Raw genomic sequence first — 18,474 nt, 5'->3', positions numbered from 1 at the left:
TGTGTAAACTTCAAATTAAAAAAAGCACAGAGCAGCAGTTTCGTAAGGACAGCATTTCGTGATTGCTGACATTACTTTCATTGCAAACTACAATAAGTACAGGAAAAAACTACATGCTTTCCTGTGGCCTGAGCTACTTTTGTTCTGTTGGCTGATATCAAAGAAGCGCTATCTATCCCACTGTTTGTGCTTACGTGTGCAGCCGCCCTCCTGGAAGTTGAAGAATCCTCGTGAGCAGCGGTCACATTTGGGTCCGGTGACGCCCGGCTGACAGCGACACTGACCGGTTTCATCACAGTCAAACGACTTGGAACCAAACGAGTTACAGTGACATGGGACACACTGTCCACCTGTGGTAATGCCATGGGTCTGAGGCTGGAGATACACAATTACAGACAAGGGGTTGGCAGTTATAAAATCATCTGAGAATAGATAGTGAAGTTAGACGTAAGACAAGTTGCAGACACACAAAACAAGCAGGTTACAACATGAGATACAAGTGTCATTTCTGAAGACTAAATAAGAAGGGAAGAAATAAAGATTACATCCTTTTCAATATATTTTCAGTCTTTTGAACTCAGTGACGACTGAATTTTTAAAATTCTATTTTATCTTCAGTTAAGAAGCAAACTAAAAACTGGATTAGGACTTTGAAAGCTGCCTGTCTGTCTGAATGCCTCCTTGTTGCTGCTAGGGAAACTAAAACAATGTCATGCATGCTGGTTCATCACACAGGTCCCACACATTCACAAAGAGTCCAGTAGGCCAGCCAAGCCAATGGTGACAATCTTTTGAAAAATTTCTATATAAAAATATTTGAATAAGGTGCAGCTCAGCTGAAAATGAAAAACAAATGTGGCTACCTCAGAAAAGAATCATGAGCAGTGTGATTTTCCTAAAAATAATGTCATCTACAACACCAATTCAGGAACAACAAACATCTTGAGTTACTTTAAAAGGTGACATTTTTTGATGATTCCAAACTGGCACGAATGTATTAACATGTTTTAAAGACTGCTTATTATGTGTATGTTTCCCTACATAATGTCACAGAAAAACACACAAACACCCATGCTAGTGAAACCCTTATGTACAACGCCTCCCTTTCCATGTAATATTTTTAAACCCCAGGCCCCAAAACCATGACTGCATGCGACCCGTTTAGGCCTGAGACTTCCTTTGGCAACAAGTCTCTGCAACTATAACATTTCTGCACACCAAAAAAACAGAAACACACCCATGCTACTTAAAACACACCAGTGCAATCCACATGCAGTGTGTGTTACCCCTGTCTTAGGCCTATATGCTCCCCTGGGACAACCCCCTGTGCGGGACGGCCCCACCCATCTCTGCTGCACAGTTTCCATAGGAACGCGCTCCACGGGCCGCCGTGTCTCTCGTCTCTCATAACCTTGGCGGCGCAGGTCACAGCGCCGGCCCACAAAGCCGGGGCGACAGATGCAGCGCCCCTCAACGTCACAGCGCTGAGAAATAGAGCCGTGAGGGCTGCAGCGACAGGGCACGCACTCCTGACGCTCAGCATCCCACCAGCAGTTAGGCTGGACCAATCACAACACAGGTGGGTGGAGCAGGGGCAGACAGGGGACCAATGACAATAAGTGAGCGGGAAAAATATAAACAACCAACTGAAAGTATAAGAAGTGAAAAAAGTATAGGAATAAAAATAAATATCTAACACTATTCATCATCATCATCATCATCATCGTAATCATTATATTATTGTTGTGATTTTAATTTTAGTTGTTCATAATAAAAGAGCCAAACATACACAAGAAAAGATAAAGCAGTTAAGTTATATTTTAAATAATAGAAGCTGTTTTGTGTAACATTTTGATATAATGCTGAGACCTGATTGTCCTCCAGACTTCACCTGTTATGGCCCGACAGCTGACATAATAAAAACTGAACAGTGGTACATCAAAATACACAGCAGATTGATTTCTGCAGGATACTGATTGAGTTACAAGGACTTAGAGGCCCTTAATTCGTCATATTATATCACTTATAGTACAGCAGTAAGTGCTATTGGAGAATTATTATTTGAAGGAACATAAATCAGCTTCTGACCTGCCACATATTCACCACATTGTTGGTTAAATTGAATGTAAAGTAATGAGAAACAAAGTACATATGAGAGCATGGTCACAAGAGATGTGTTTGGGGTTATAACACTCAGAACCATATGATTTTACAAGATTACAACAAACTGGTGCAGAATACATAGGAAATGAATACATTAAAAAAAATAAATATAAAGAGGAACATTGCTATCACATACTTACCATACATTCGTCACACTGTCGTCCAACCACATTTTCTTTACACTGGCACTGTCCAGTCTCTTTATTGCACGCCTCATATACTGAGCCATTAGTGTGGCACTGACAGGCTGCAGGAGGGGAGAGGAGAGGAGAGGAGAGGTTTTACATTAATTATCATTTACTAATGGCAAAATTTCTATACGAGGACAAACTATAATAACAAATATTGGTTTAACAATAACACAAGTTAGTGAGTGTGCTTACTTCACGCTACAGTAGACTGGCTAAGAGCTCAGATCCCGCTTAAGGTCGTCTTCAGGATTAGCTGTAAATATGCACTTTAATATCCTGCTCACTGCACTTTAGAGAAAATCTTCTATTGCCAAAGTAGATTCTTAAGTCGAGGGGGCTGACTTAGTTTTGCCAGATTATATTTTGTATATAGAAACGACATTATCATTTATTTGAGAATGTAAATTTGCCCTGTTTGCTCTGATGAAGCTCTGGTACGGAAATCTGCCCAAACACCTGCACAAATTCATTCCCGTTCACATGAGAAAAATAAAAAGTTAAACCAAAATCACACGAGAAAACAAAGAGTAGCTTGCGAGCCTTCCCTTCAGGAAAAGCTGCAATCACCGACAAAGAGTGTACCTCTTTACCACTTCCAGTTCAACCAAAACACTGACACGTCATTTAGGTCTGAACAGTTCACCGATGTGTAAATACATAACTTTCCCGGCACTTAAACTGCAAAGATGAAGAATGCACAACACAATGGAGGAAGCAGTGCCAAAAGAAGGTGCTCCTCGTGCACAAGGAAGCTAAGAAATGTTTACAAAAAAGAGAATAATTATCCCTAAAAAACAAGACTAGCAGTTATTGAACTGGTGACCTTCAAAATCAAAATGAAGCAGTTTGCCTTGAGTTATTTGGAGAGGTTATTTCCTTTGTTAATGACAGTTCATTCACGGAAACTTTATAAATCATAAGACGATTCTTCTCTCTTGCTGCCTCTCCAGCACTGAAAATGATTGCGTAACATTCAGTTCATGGTCTTTTGTCATGTGTGTGCAGTCTTTATGCTCTATGAAAGGGTTAGTTCCAGAAACATCAAAACATATTCCCATATAAGACCTTTCAACTGTCTCCTTCTATCTCACTCTCTCTCTTTCTCTCTCTACTTGTGATACTTTGCTGGACTTCAACAGTTTTTAACTTTGTGTGTTTAAATCCTACTGGGGGAAAAAAAAAAGACACACCCACACACGCCAATCAACCCCTTAGATATACAATTAAAAGCTTGAACATTACAGCTCCCATCTGGTGGATGGGCTGTCAGAGGCAAACACACGCAGAAACAAAAAGATGCGCACACACGCGCACACACGACACACAACACACACACACACACACACACACCACATCAGGCACACAAAACAAACAAACAAAAAAAAAAAACATACACCTTCTCAAAGAAATTAGTAGCACAAACCACATTGCCATACACACAAATGCATATTCGTAGCCTGTTTTGCCTCCTACCATTCTCTCCTCTTAGATGTAAAAGAGACAGAAGGACAGACCTGAGTGTGGGATGGGAAAGTGAGAGAGAACGAGAGCGAGAGAGAGGGGTACAACAGATTGTCCACAACACACACACACACAGAATTATGCAGAAACACACTTACAGTACACAACGTACACTTATTTCTGCTTCACACACAAATGAAAGAGGGCACGCATCCTCTCCCACACACACACACACACAACACACACAGTAGATGTACACACAACCGCCCTGATTAAACATACAAGAAAACATGCACAATATACGTCTGTCTCTGTTTCACACAGTCTCCTCACACACAGTCTCTCACCCCCCAGTCTCACCCTTCGGGGACCATCTGGACTCCGTTCTGTCAGTCGCTACAAAATGCGAGCCTTGTTGTGGATAAAAATGTTGCTTTTTGTTGTGTATGTGAGAGTTTTTTTTTTTCTTTCTTAATTTTTCAGAGCTGGCCTTGATGGTGAAGATGACAACTCGTTGCGAAATGAAATACGTTATGTTCTGCTACGCAGAAAACCAGTAGCCAGTCATATGGACTAACTGCAGGAGGTTATTGATAAGTTAATCTATATTATGAGCACTACAATGTAGCGTTGTGAGATGTTCCCGAACGTTATATAAATCTATTAACTATACATAAATTGCAGTTCAAAACCAAATGCAAATTGAGCCCACATTCAAGGTAAACATGTAAACGCGGAAATTTTCTGTTAGAAAAGAGGCTGTTGAAATATTTGCTAAAGAGTCTATTTTTATCACTATTTCTGCCACCACTGTTTACATATGTAGCCCTGTAGATGCCTTGGAACAGGCAGCACTGAAAACGAATTATAACAATTACCCTGCGCAGTAGCAATAGATTTACACTCATTTATTAGGAACACCTGTATGCCTGCTTATTCATGCAATTATCGAATCAGCCAATCATGCGGCGGCAATGTGATACATAAAATCATGCAGATACGGAATAATCTCAGTGACTTCGACTGTGGCATGCCTGTAGGTGGGCTGTGGCTGGTTTGACTATTTCTAAAACTGCTCATGGTTTGAAATGCCACAGCCTACTGAGTATTGCTGACCACCTGAATCCCTTTATGGCCACAATTTCTCCCATCTTCTAAAGGTTATGTCCAGCATATAATGCACCATGTCACAAAGTACTTCTGAGGCTTCCCCAGTCACCAGATCTGAATCCGGCTAGAACAGGAGGTTGGCACCTGAATGTGCAGCTGATAAAACCTGCAGGAATTATGTGATGTTGTGTCAACATGGAGCACAATCTCAAGGACTAATTCAACATCTTGTGGAATCCAAGCCACAAAGAACTGGAGCTGTTTTGAGGCAAAGTGAGGCTCTACCAGGTATTAGTATGGTGTTTCCTAATAAAGTGCTGGGTGCGTGTCAGATTTGGGATTCAAACCAGTGACCCTGCTGAAGCCACAGAGCCTCTGAAAGTCGTGGTGGGTGTGATTTATAAAAATTCAATGACGGTAGATTCCACAGATCGTTAATTCTTCCTTTTTACTTACTTAATACACAGCACAGTAAAAAAAGTAACGTATTTCTTTCCATATGACACAGCATTCTGAACCTGACTAAACAACACTGCATCATCATCATTATGACCACACACTATAATACTTCCCTCTTCTGATTTACATAACAGAAGATCACAGTAGAGATTTGGTGGTTCACAGCTCAAACCTGATTGGATTTGACCTAGCCAACAGGTTTGTTGATACCACGCCTTTCTTATTTCCTTCCTTTTTTTTTTTATGAGCTTACTGTTTTTGTGTTCAAAAAGTGTCACCTGCCCTCTTGTAGGACACACAGGAGCCTGTAGGCTAAGCTTGTTCCTACTGCATATATCAAAATATTAAGAACTTCATGTCAGCAAAATTTGAGGGAGGAAATCCGAGGTTAACAATTAAACCCTTTCACAAAAAACAATGGGTTTTTTTTCTTTAAATGTTGAGGGCAAATTCAGCTGAGGTATGATCATAGAAAGATGAGCCGTTTTGTACTGTAAATGACACTTGTAAGTCTACACTGTGATAAAATGTCAGGTTGTAATTGTTTCCGACTCGTTAAATGCTGCATTGATTTGGGCTTTGGCTCAGGTCAGGACAGAGTGCGTGTCGGTTCGGACTCTTTTTTTTAGTCTTTTGATTCTACTTTAAATCCACTTTGTGGCCTATCAGTTACATAGAAAGTACGAGCCTCTGTGCAGAGGACTGTACTAGACAGACCATTAAGAGTGGTGAATAAGAATTGTGAGTTTTTGCCAAAACTCCCCAAAGAGTTTATTGATCCACTATATGAAGCATCTGGAAACATTCATTAACTGTCAGAGACAACGGAAGAAGCATAATTACATTATTGAATTACTACATATTCACTTTCTGCCAGTGATTGGACGAACGTGCGACGTGCAATTCTCAAATCTTCTCAACAACTTGCAAACAAACTTTTCCCAATGTGAGGAATGATCGGACAAAGTTCATTTTTCTTGAATTTCTTCCTCACAGACAAATTGCTTTGTGGTCAAGTTTGCTTTCCAAATGAAACCATTTTTACATTCAGTGACTGAATTAAACTGAACCACTATTAGGGGCAGACACAAAATGGCTGCAGTGAAAAATGGCTGCAGATGGGAACTCTGACATCAAAAAGAAAAAGTAAATGATTTTTACAGTCTAAATAGTGCACAAATGGACTCAGCCTGAACTCTCCTGCTCCACTCAATAAAATTCATTAAGACTGGGAGCGATAGGGAGAGCGAATAAGACAGAGAGAGAGAGTCAGACTGACAGTGGTGGGGAGGGAGAGAGAGAGAAAGAGAGAGTTGTTGTGTTTTAATAATTCCTGGTGGTCTTTTGTCATTCGTACAGGATCAATAACAACCCTCCATCTCCCAAGACAACCCAGCCGATCAGCACGTGCTGTAGGAGAGCAATAGATCAGGCTGATTAATCAATAACCATTTAGCTGGGTGGAGAGGGGAAACAACTACAGAACAATGAACTATCAAATACACATTAATACCATCTGTCAGCCTGTCTTCCTGCCTTTGTGCTTGTCTTGACGGTTTTTATCTGTCTAGTTGTTGGTCGGCCTGTCTATCGTTCATTGTGGAGGTGGCTATGTGTTAATCTGTCTTTTTGCTAATGCCGCTGTTTTCGTCAAAAGCGCAGGTTAAGTGCCATCTGTATGTCTGCATTCACTGCCATCTCTTTGTACGCCGGTATAGCTTTTTATTCTCACTCTTAAACACAGCTGGCAGTCAGTGGGTCCGCTCCGACATCACACCTCCTACTAGCACAGCTGCTTGCCGATGCACAGTCACACACTCCAGATGGTGCACCACTCAGTGTTTTAGCAGAAGGATTAAAGTATCATTTAGCTGAAATCGAGTTTCATAGATGAAGTAGTACTCTTCAGTGTAATGCCCCATCTCAGACAAGAAAGCTAACACTGCAGGCTTTCTTCATAATGATTCCTTGAAAAGTAGATCATGTTTTCTTTTAAAAGCCCCAGTGTGGAGAATGTTTTTGATCTGATTATAGCCCCCACTCCACCCCCATGTGTTTAACCCCCATGAAATAAGCCTTTACTTTTAAATAATATACCGTACAACTCAACATATACAGTAATCCCTGCATTGACACAAAAGAAAGAGAGAAAAAAAAACTCAATACAAAGTTTGCTGTTCAGCCCTTTACTATCCTGTCTGATGGAAGGTAGCCTACTGTAATGGCATATCACTAGGAATATACAATAATTACCTTTACGCTACAATAATATTTTGCTGAACAGCATCCACTGTGGCCAGTTCCAATAAAAACGCTAAATTGCTACATGCAGTGTAACAACAGCACAAAGAAGCAAAAAGTAATATGGTCAGTAAACCAAAGTCAACGATGTCAGTCACATAGCAACACGTATCAAAAGTTTGCCAACTCTGCCACCATAAGCAGTTGATCATACCAGAACAAGTAAGGCTGTAGCAGCACGTGATCACACTGAGTTGTTTTTATTTTCTGAACTCAACAAATTTGTAAAAGATGTATGTGTCCAATCTTCTGTCAGAAGTTATATAATGTCACTTTAAAATAAGTATGCTATAATACATGGGGCCTATAATTTATGGCCTAAACGTAGCTTTCAACTGTGACTCAAAACTACAGCAGCAAAACGATGGATTTACATGTATTCATCTCTTCGTTTACTTGTGATGTTTGTTTGGTTTAACTTACGTTGGCAGTTTTTTGCTGTGACAGCATCTCCGTAGTAACGTCAGCACAACTGTCGCATGCCGCCCCGCCATAAACCTTGCCGACAGCGCAGACATTGGCCTGTGATTGGATCACAGCTGCCAGGTGTGGATAGGTCCAGGTTGCCATGGCAATCACAGGCTGGCATGAGCCTCCTGGTACGGCGGGATTGCCGTAGTATCCGTTGGAAACATCTACGAGGCAGCAGAGAGACGCAGAAACAGTGTGAATAACAGATATGGACAGGTAGCAAACATAGCGGATTCTGCTACACGAAGGTCTTTGCAGGTTTTAATCCTGGAATATTTCAAATTTCTGATTTGGTAGCCTCGAAAAGACACTAATCTGCCGTCGTTGAAAAATGACTGTGATGAAACTGACAGCACAAACTTTCACCAGGATTGTCTCGCTTTTCTACAAACAAAAACTTTCAAACTGCAATCAAAATGTTCTAAAGGAATGCTAACACTGGGGGGGCTTTTAAAGAACCTCAACAATTGATCACCATACCAGCTAATGCCGGTATGCTGAAAGAGCAGGTAGCACAGTAAATATCTTTCAAAGTGCAGTTTTGCTCTGCTTTCATGCTACAAATAATGCTTTGAAAATGCAGTTTTTGTCAGCTATGGTCTGCAAAAAATATGTAGGGGCTCAATTGTTCTTCTGTCTTTTGTATCGAACAACTACAGAAAAAACACTCTCATATTTCAGCCAGTGAATAGACCTATCATCAAATACTGTTTACCTAAGCTTTCAGCTTGTGCAATAGCAACACACACTGATCTTCCAAACACGAGATCACTAATTAAAGTATAGGTCTCACCCCACAAGAGCTGGCAACCAATATCCAATTCATCAAATAAATAAGCAATAAAGTAATCTAGCTGTGGCACAAGAGGAATTAGCAGCATTGTTACAGCATGTCTGAGACCAATGAGACCACTTGAAGGTACCTGCTGTATATTCATATTAAACACAAGCACTCTAGCACATACACAGATAGACATTAATTCATAGACATACACACAAAGAGCTAAGATGGCAACAAAGTCCAACCAAACGGCAACAGATATGAACTTTATGTTATTTTAAAGTCTAACAGAGATTTTTTTTTTATTTTTTTTATTAGATTTAGTGTCTTCAGACAGTCCTTTCAAAAATTATTATTATTAATTTCAACAGGCTGCCAGGTTTTACTCAAATTAAAAACATTAAATGTAATTGACATTTATAAACAACTGATGACAAAATGTCCAAATGCATCTCTACTATTGACTAATTATAGAAAATCAAGTGATAGAATAATATATATGTCTTTAGGGATTGTTCTTATCTTGTTCATCGTCTTTTATACGTAGAAAATGTGTGGTAATGTAAAATTAATTTGATTCTTTATTTTGTTTTAAGTTTTCTTTGTGATGTGGTGAAAAAATAAGTGAAAGTACCCCCCGCCCAGCAAAAAAAAAACAAAAAACAACACAAAAAAAAACTAAAGAAAAACATGCTTTTTTGTCTCATTCATGGACACAAAAATTAAAAGTGGCTGCCCCTCCAGCAAGGATAAGGACACAGAAATGTGTTGGAACTGGGTCACACAATTCTAAGAATTTTGTCCTTGTTTTCTCAGACTCTTTCCTTTTGATTAATAATACAGAGGAAATCCAGTGGCTGCAAAATATATTAACCCTGAGAGTGTTCTGAGAGCACAGCACTGTGACAAGAGCCACTGGAACGCTGCAATACAACGCTTGGCTAAGCTGAAAATAAAGCTCTACAGGCTGAAAGGAATTGAAGATGAAATAGGGAAGGAAAGAAAAGAGAGATGGAGTAAGGGGATATTGGAGAGAGAAGAGAGAGAGAGAGAGAACAAAAGAAAAAAAAGAGGATGGAGACACGGGGAAAAGGGTCTTTTCACATTGAAAGGAGAATTTGAATTTTTAGAGAGCAGGGAAAAGAAAGGACAGAGAGAGGGAAAGAAGTCCAAGAGCAGCCAGCCATTATTATCTACTGGACCCCTCTTGGTACTAATAAAGAACTGGTTTATTAGCTTCTGAGTGTGTATGTGCATGTTGTTTCAAGTGTGGCTGTTGTGGTGTGTGTGTGTGTGTGTGTGTGTGGTGTGTGTGTGTGGTGTTGTGTGTGTGTGTGTGGGTTGTGTGTGTGTGTTGTGTGTGTGTGTGCGCTCCTGTATCCCTCCTAAGATCAGGTGGAAGAATGTAATCTCACTTTTTCATGGGAAGAGAAGAGGGGAAGAAGAAGTGTGTGTTTGACTTTCTTGCAAGTTACTTGAAAAGATGAATTCAAACATCTATTCTATTCTATTTATACTACCATGTGTGGTGTAGTGCTTGGGCCTCAAGAGGAAGTGAAGGTATTTAATAGTGGAGAGTCCCCGAGTGCTTGAAGGAGGGGGGGGGGGTTTAACCACACTGGTCAAAAACCATCAGAGATGTACAGGAACCAGAACGGTGAAACACAAACTGGTAGGAGGTTTACAGAGGGAGAGAGAAGGGTTGGGAAAAGTTCTGTTCTTACTTATTTTAGTGTTTAAAGATAGGGAGTCGGCGCCAGGGGGAGACAGGCTCTGCTCCCCCATCAAACATTTTTTCCATAATTTTAAAAGCCATTTTGAAGATCAACTGTACATTTCCCTGTTAAAAAGTAGAAATTTAAAGTTCTCATTATTAATAAAGATCTTGCAGTTTGGTTTTGTTTTTATCTTTAAATCATATGTATATTAAACGCCGGGAAATAAAAGTCTTATTTTTGCTTAATATGACTTAAAACTCACAACTTGCAAGTGTAACCTTGCTGCCGGTCATATCAGTTTTAAATCCCCTCAATATATTGAAAGAATAATTGTTGCTGCTGCACTGTGGCAGTGAGAGGAGCTGTGGGAAAAGTTCAGCACTTATTTCTCAGAAAAACAAGACTTTCAAATTTCTGTCTCTCCCTTCTCTGTAGATTTGAAGTCCCTGACAATCAAAAATGTTCCTGCCTGCCTGTTGTTTGCCAGACATGTAAAACTGTACAGTGGGGCTTTTGCTATTAATGTGTTTTCCATCAGCTTAATTCTTCAATGAGCAACCAGGGTTTCAGAAGCTTAAACATTATTTTGCAAAACGTTAATAGTATACACTCATCCATAAAAATATTTTTTATTCTTTTATTGTAAAGCATTTAATTTCCTGCTCTATACAACAACAGGTCGTTTTTTTTCGTTTCTTTGTGGCATAACTGTATAAGTTAAAGAAGACAGACAGAAAGGCTGAAGAGAGAAAGACTGAGGCAGATAAGTTTTTAAGTAAATACGTTAAAGCCTTCACATTTTCAAAGTCTTTTATCTCTGTATGCAAGACACACAGTATCAATCTTCTCTTCAAAAACACTTGAGTTTACATTTTTTAAAAACTTCTAAAGCTATGTAATGTAATGATTTTTTAATCTTCTTTGAAATAAAATTCTATCTCAGTCTCTCCAAGTTTTTTATTTGTATTTAGATCAAGAGCACTGAAAAAAATATTAAAAACCCAACAGTGAGGCTATTACTCCGACTACTTCCTCTAGTAAATGCTAAACTAATGCTGTGCAACACGTCATTTTAATACCAATACGTAATGTTTGAACAATTGTTGTGGTTCTCTGAATTTCCCTAATTACACTGTTGAAGTAATGTTAGGGCCTCAGTAGAACTGTGTACCTTAGTGCTATCTAGGGTTTGCCAAGTAACGTCCAGATGTTAATTGGTGTATTTCAGGTTTTACACATTCATTCAGACTTTGGACTCATCACCATCTAGCTGATGAAATATGATGCACTGTATTCAAAACATCCTTTTCATGTAGTTAAGGCAATTTATTGCTAACATTAATTAATATTGTTGATATTAACATTAAACTGTCAAGTCAAGCCTCAGCAAAAACATAAAAATAGCCATTACTGGGCAACCAAGCAAAAAATATGAAACCCTTGTGGAACGGGATCAACACCAGAGAGGATCCTCTTTCATGGCTGACTGGTGCCTAAGGAGCAGCAATGACAAAAACCTGCAAAAACAACAACAGGGACAATGAAACCAAAAGCCTAATATCCCATCCAAATGATATGTGATATGAGGCACTAAGGTTACACAGTTCTACTGAGGCCCAACATTGCTTCACAGTGGTAATTAGGAATTCAGGAAGAACACAAACATTGTAAACATTACGTATGGTATTAAAATGAGTGTTGGCACAAGCATTAGTTTAGGCATTACTAGAGGAAGTAGTTCGGAGTAATAGCCTCCACTTGTGGTTTTAATAATTTTTTTCAGTGTCTCTTGATCTAAATACAAATATAAAACTTGGAGAGACTGGATAGAATTTTATTTCAAAGAAAGATTAAAAATCATTAACATACATAGCTTTAGAAAGTTTTAAAAATGTAAAACTCAGTGTTTTGGAAAAAGAGAAGATTGATCTGTGTGTCTGGCATACAGAGATAAAAGACTCTGAAAATGTGAAGCTTAACCGTATTTAACTTAAAACTTATCTGCCTCAAGTCTTTGTCTCTCTCAGCCTTTCTGTCTGTCCTCTTTATTATACCAGTATGCCACAAAGAAACGAAAAAAGCGGTGTGTGTATAGAGGCAGGAAATTAAATGCTTTACAAATAAAAGAATAAAAAATATTTTTAATGGATGATGTATACTATTAACGTTTTGCAAATAAATGTTTATAAGCTTCTGAAACCCTGGTTGCTCATTGAAGAAGAAGCTGATTTGGAAAACAATAATAGCAAAAGCGCCACTGTACAGTTTTACATGCTGAACAACAGGCAGGCAGAAACATTTTTTTGATTGTCAAGGGACTTCAACATCTACAGAAGAGAAGGGAGAGACAGATTTGAAAGTCTGTTTTTCTGATAGAAAATAAGTGGCTGATATTTCCACAGCTCCTCTCACTGGCACAGTGCAGCAAGTCAGCAATTTGTCTTTCAATATATTGAGGGGTTTAAAACTGATTTGACGGCAGCAAGTTACTAACTTGCAAGTTTGTGAAGTTTAAGTCATTATTTAGCAAAATAAAAGACTTTATTTCCGGCGTTAATATACATATATTTAAAGAATAAAAACAAAAAACTGCAAAGATCTTATTAATATGAGATTCTTTAAATTTCTACTTTTAACAGGAAAATGTACAGTTGATCTAAAATGCTTTAAATTATGGAAAAAAATGTTTGATGGGGGAGCAGAGCCTGTCTCCCCCCTGGCGCACTCCCTATTTCTAACACTAAAAATAAAAGAACAGAACTTTTCCCACCTTCTCTCTCCCTCTGTAACTCTCTAACAGTTGTGTTTCACCGTCTGGTTGCCTGTACACTCTGATTGGTTTTTGACCAAGGTGTCTACCCCCCCCTCCTTCAAGCACTCGGGACTCTCCACTATAAAATACCTTCACTTCCTCTTGAGGCCCCAAAGCACTACACACACATGGTAGTATAGAATAGAATAGAATAGAGTTTGAAATTCATCTTTCAAGTAACTTGCAAGAAAGTCAAACACACACTTTCTCCCTCTTCTCTCCAATGAGTGAGATTACAATTCTCCACCTGACTAGGAGGATACCAGAGCGCACACACTACATCACCACACACACACACACACACACACACACACACACACACACACACAACACACACACACACAACACACAACACAGCACACTTGAACAACATGCACATACACACTCAGAAGCTAATAAACCACGTTCTATTGAGTACCAAAAGGAGGGTCAGTAGTAATAATGGCTGGCTGCTCATTGACTCTTTCCCTCTCTCTGTCCTTTCTTTTCCCTGCTCTCTAAAATTCAATTCTCCTTTCAATGTGAGCCTTTTTCCCCTGTCTCCATCTTCTTTTTTTTCTTTTGTTCTCTCTCTCTCTCTCCTCTCTCTCCAATATCCCCTTACTACATCTCTCTTTCCTCTTCCTTCCTATTTCATCTCAATTCCCTTTTCAAGCCTGTAGAGCTTTATTTCCAGCTTAAGGCCAGTTTTGTATTGGGTTCCAAGTGGCTCCTTGTCACAGTGCTGTGCTCTCAGAACACTCTCAGGTTAATATATTTTGCCAGGCCACTGGATTCCTCTTATTATTAATCAAGGAAAAGAGTCTGAGAAAACAAAGGACAAATTCTTAGAATTGTGTGGACAGTTCACACATTTCTGTGTCTTATCCTTGCTGGAGGGGGCACCACTTTTAAATTTTTGTGTCCATGATGAGACAAAAAGCATGTTTTCTTAAAGTTTTTTTTGTTTTTGTTTTTTGTTTTTTTTTGTGGGGGGGGGGTACTTTCACTTATTTTTTCACCAATACAAAAGAACTTAACAAAATAAAAAGAATCAAAATTATTTTACTTAGCCAACATTTCTACGGATAAAAGAGATGAACAAGATAAGAACAATCCCCTAAAAAGACATAATATATTATTCTATCACTTGATTTTCTATAATTAAGTAATAGTAGAGATGCATTTGGAACATTTTTGCATCAGGTTTATAAATGTTCAATTTACATTAATGTTTTATTTGAGTAAAACCTGGCAGCCTGTTGTAAAAATAATAATAATAATTTTGAAAAGACTGTTGAAGAACAACAAAATCTAATTAAAAAAAATAAAAAAAAAAATCCTGTTTAACTTAAAAATAAACATAAAAGTTCATATCCTGTTTGCCGTTTGGTTGGATTTGTTTGCCATCTAGCTTGCTTTGTGTGTATGTCATGAATTAATGTCTAATCCTGTGTATGGTGCCTAGGAGTGCTTGTTGTTAAATAATGAATTATACAGCAGGTCCTTCAAGTGGTCTCATGGTCTCAGACATGCTGTAACAATGCTGCTAATTCCTCTTGGCACAGCTAGATTAGCTTTAATGCTTATTTATTTGATGATTGGATAATTGGTTGCCAGCTCTTGTGGGTGAGACCTATACTTTAATTAGTGATCTCGTGTTTGAAAGATCAGTGTTGTTGTTGCTATGCACAAGCTGAAAGCTAGGTTAAACAGTAATGTTTTGATGAAAATAGGTTATTCACTGGCTGAAATATGAGAGTTGTTTCTGTAGTTGTTCGATACAAAAGAACAGAAGACAATTGAGCCCCTACATATTTTCTTGCAGACCATAGCTGACAAAATGCATTTTCAAGCATTATTTGTAGATGAAAGCAAGAGCAAAACTGCACTTTGAAAGAGATATTACTGGTGCTTACCTGCTCTTTCACATACCGGCGATTACTGTGTATGGTGATCAATTGTTGAGGTTCTTTAAGCCCCCCAGTGTAGCATCCTTTTAGAACATTTTGATTTGCAGTTTGAAAAGTTTTTGTTTAGTAGAAAAGCGAGAATCCTGGTGAAAGTTTTGTGCTGTCAGTTATCAATCCAGTCCATTTTTCACAGACGGCAGATTAGGTGGTCTTTTCGAGGCTACCAAATCAGAAATTTGAAATTTTATCCAGGATTAAAACCTGCAAAGACCTTCGTTGTAGCAGAACCCGCTATGTTTGGCTACCTGTGGCATATACTGTTATACACTGTTTCTGCGTCTCTCTGCTGCCTCGTAGATGTTCCAAACGGATAACTACGGCATCCCGCCGTACCTAGGAGGCTCATGCCAGCCCCTGTGTTTTGCCCCATGGCACCTGGACCTATCCACACCTGGCAGTTGTGATCCAATCAAAACAGGCAATGTCTGCGCTGTCGGCAAGGTTATGGCGGGGCGGCCATGCGACAGTTTGTGCTTGACGGTTACTAACGGAGATGCTGTCACAGCAAAAAACTGCCAAACGTAAAGTAAACCAAACAAACATCAACAAGTAAACGAAGAGATGAAATAAACATGTAAATCATCGTTGCTGCTGTAGTTTGAAGTCACAAGTTGAAGCTACGTTAGGCCATATTAATTATAGCCCATGTATTATTATTGCATACTTATTTTAAAGTGACATTATTACTTCTGACAGAAGATTGGACACATACATTCTTTACAAATTTGTTGAGTTAGAAAATAAAACAACTCAGTGTGATCACGTGCTGCTAGCCAGCCTTACTTGTCTGGTAATGATGCAACTGCTTTATGGTGGCAGAATGTGGCAAACTTTGAATAGCGTGTTGCTATGTGACCTGACATCGTTTTTGACTTGGTTTACTGACGCAATATTACTTTTGTCTTCTTTTTGTGCTGTTGTTACAACTGCATGTAGCCATTTAGCGTTTTTATTGGAATTGGCCAACGTGGGAATGCTGTTCAGCCAAAATAATTATTGTAAAGCGTAAAGGTAATTATTGTATATTCCTAGTGAATATGCCATTACAGTAGGCTAAACCTTCCATCAGACAGGATAGTAAAGGCTGAACAGCAAAACTTTGTAATTTGAGTTTTTTTTTCTCTCTTTCTTTTGTGTCAATGCAGGGATTTAAATGTATATGTTGAGTTGTACGGTAATATTATTTTAAAGAAGGCTTATTTCCATGGGGGGTTTAACACATGGGGGTGGAGTGGGGGCTATAATCAGATCAAGAACATTCTCCACACTGGGCTATTAAAAGAAAACATGATCTACTTTTTCAGGAATCATTATGAAAGAAAGCCTGCAGTGTAGCTTTCTTGTCTGAGATGGGGCCATTACACTTGAAGAGTATACTTCATCTATAAACTCCGATTCAGCTAAATGATACCTTAATCCCTTCTGCTAAAAACAACTGAGTGGTGGCACCCATCTGGAGTGTGTGACTGTGCATCGGCAAGCAGGCTTTGTGCTAGTAGGAGGTGTGATGTCGGAGCGGCCCACTTGACTGCCAGCTGTGTTTTAAGAGTGGAATAAAAGCTATACCGGTACAAAGAGATGGGCAGTGATGCAGAATTACAGATGGCACTTAACCTGCGCTTTTGACGAAAACAGCGGCATTAGAGAAAGACAGATTAACACATAGACACCTCAACCAATGAACGATAGTAAAGGCCGACCAACAACTAGAACAGATAAAACCGTCAGACAAGCACAAGGCAGGAGAAACAGGCTGACAGATTGTATTAATGTGTATGTGATTTAGTTCATTGTTGCTGTAGTTGTTTCCCTCTCCACCCAGCTAAATGGTTATTTGATTAATCAGCCTGATCTATTGCTCTCTACAGTGCTTGGATCGGCCTGGTGTCTGGGAGATGGAGGGTTGTTATTGATCCTGTACGAATGACAAAAGACCACCAGGAATTTATTAAAAACACAACAAACTCTCTCTTTCTCTCCTCATCTCCCCTCCCCACCACTGTCACAGTCTGACTCTCTCTCTGCTTCTACTTCGCTCTCCCTAATCGCTCCCCAGTCCTTAATGAATTTTATTGAAGTGGAGCAAGGGAGAGTTCAGCTGAGTCCAATTTGTGCACTATTAGACTGTAAAAATCATTTACTTTTTCTTTTGATGTCCAAAGAGTTCCCATCTCAGCCAATTTCACTGCAGCCATTTTTGTGTCTGCCCCTAATATGGTTCAGTTTAATTCAGTTCACTGAAATGTAAAAATGGTTTCAAATTTGGGAAGCAAAAAACTTTTGACCACAAAGCAATTTGGTCTGAGGAAGAATTCAAGAAAATGAACTTGTCCGAATCATTCCTCACATGGGAAAGTTGTTTGCAAGTTGTTGAGAAGATGTGAGAATTGCACTGTCCGCACGTTCGTCCAATCACTGGCAGAAAAGTGAATATGTAGTAATTCAATAATGTAATTATGCTTTCTTCCGTGTCTGACAGTTAATGAATGTTGTCGCAGATGCTTCATATAGTGGAGCAATAAAAACTCTTTTGGGAGTTTTGGCAAACTCACAATTCTTTATTTCACCACTCTTAATGGTCTGTCTAGTACAGTCCTCTGCCCACAGAGGGCTCGGTAACATTTCCCTATTTTAACTGATTAGGCCAACAAAAGTGGATTAAAGTAGAAATCAAAAGACTAAAAAAAGAGTCTGAACCGACACGCGACTCTGTCCTGACCTGAGCCAAAAGCCATTATTATCAAATCAGGCATTTAAACGAGTCGGAAAAACAATTAACAACCTTGACATTTTATCACAAGTGTAGACTACAAGTGTCATTTACAAGTACAAACGGCTCATCTTTCTATGATCATACCTCAGTGAATTTTTGCCTCAACATTAAAGAAAAAAAACCCATTGTTTTTGTGAAAGTGGTTTAATTGTTACCTGGATTTCCTCCTCAAATTTTTGCTGACATGAAGGTTCTTAATATTTTTGATATATGCAGTAGAACAAGCTTAGCCTAACAGGCTCCTGTGTGTCCCTACAGAGGGCAGGTGAACACTTTTGAACA

General features: G+C 39.0%; 1 protein-coding gene across 1 annotated transcript in view; it reads right to left on the bottom strand.

Moving 5' to 3' along the window:
* The window catches only part of lama2 (laminin subunit alpha 2), a 196,910-nt gene that overhangs the window by 75,557 nt on the left and 102,879 nt on the right, over nt 1-18,474 (bottom strand). Inside the window, exons 22-23 of the mRNA XM_022765994.1 lie at nt 2,304-2,410; nt 195-375 (exon numbers count right to left, since the gene is read on the bottom strand). Coding sequence (XP_022621715.1) covers nt 195-375; nt 2,304-2,410 — 288 coding nt within the window. The remainder of the gene's footprint in view (nt 1-194; nt 376-2,303; nt 2,411-18,474) is intronic.

This window comes from Seriola dumerili, unplaced genomic scaffold, assembly GCF_002260705.1.
Source record: "Seriola dumerili isolate Sdu_G_001 unplaced genomic scaffold, Sdu_1.0 BDQW01000025.1, whole genome shotgun sequence".
Classification (NCBI taxonomy): domain Eukaryota; kingdom Metazoa; phylum Chordata; class Actinopteri; order Carangiformes; family Carangidae; genus Seriola; species Seriola dumerili.
The sequence above is the reverse complement of the archived record's forward strand: the minus strand, read 5'-3'. Positions and strand labels throughout refer to the sequence as shown.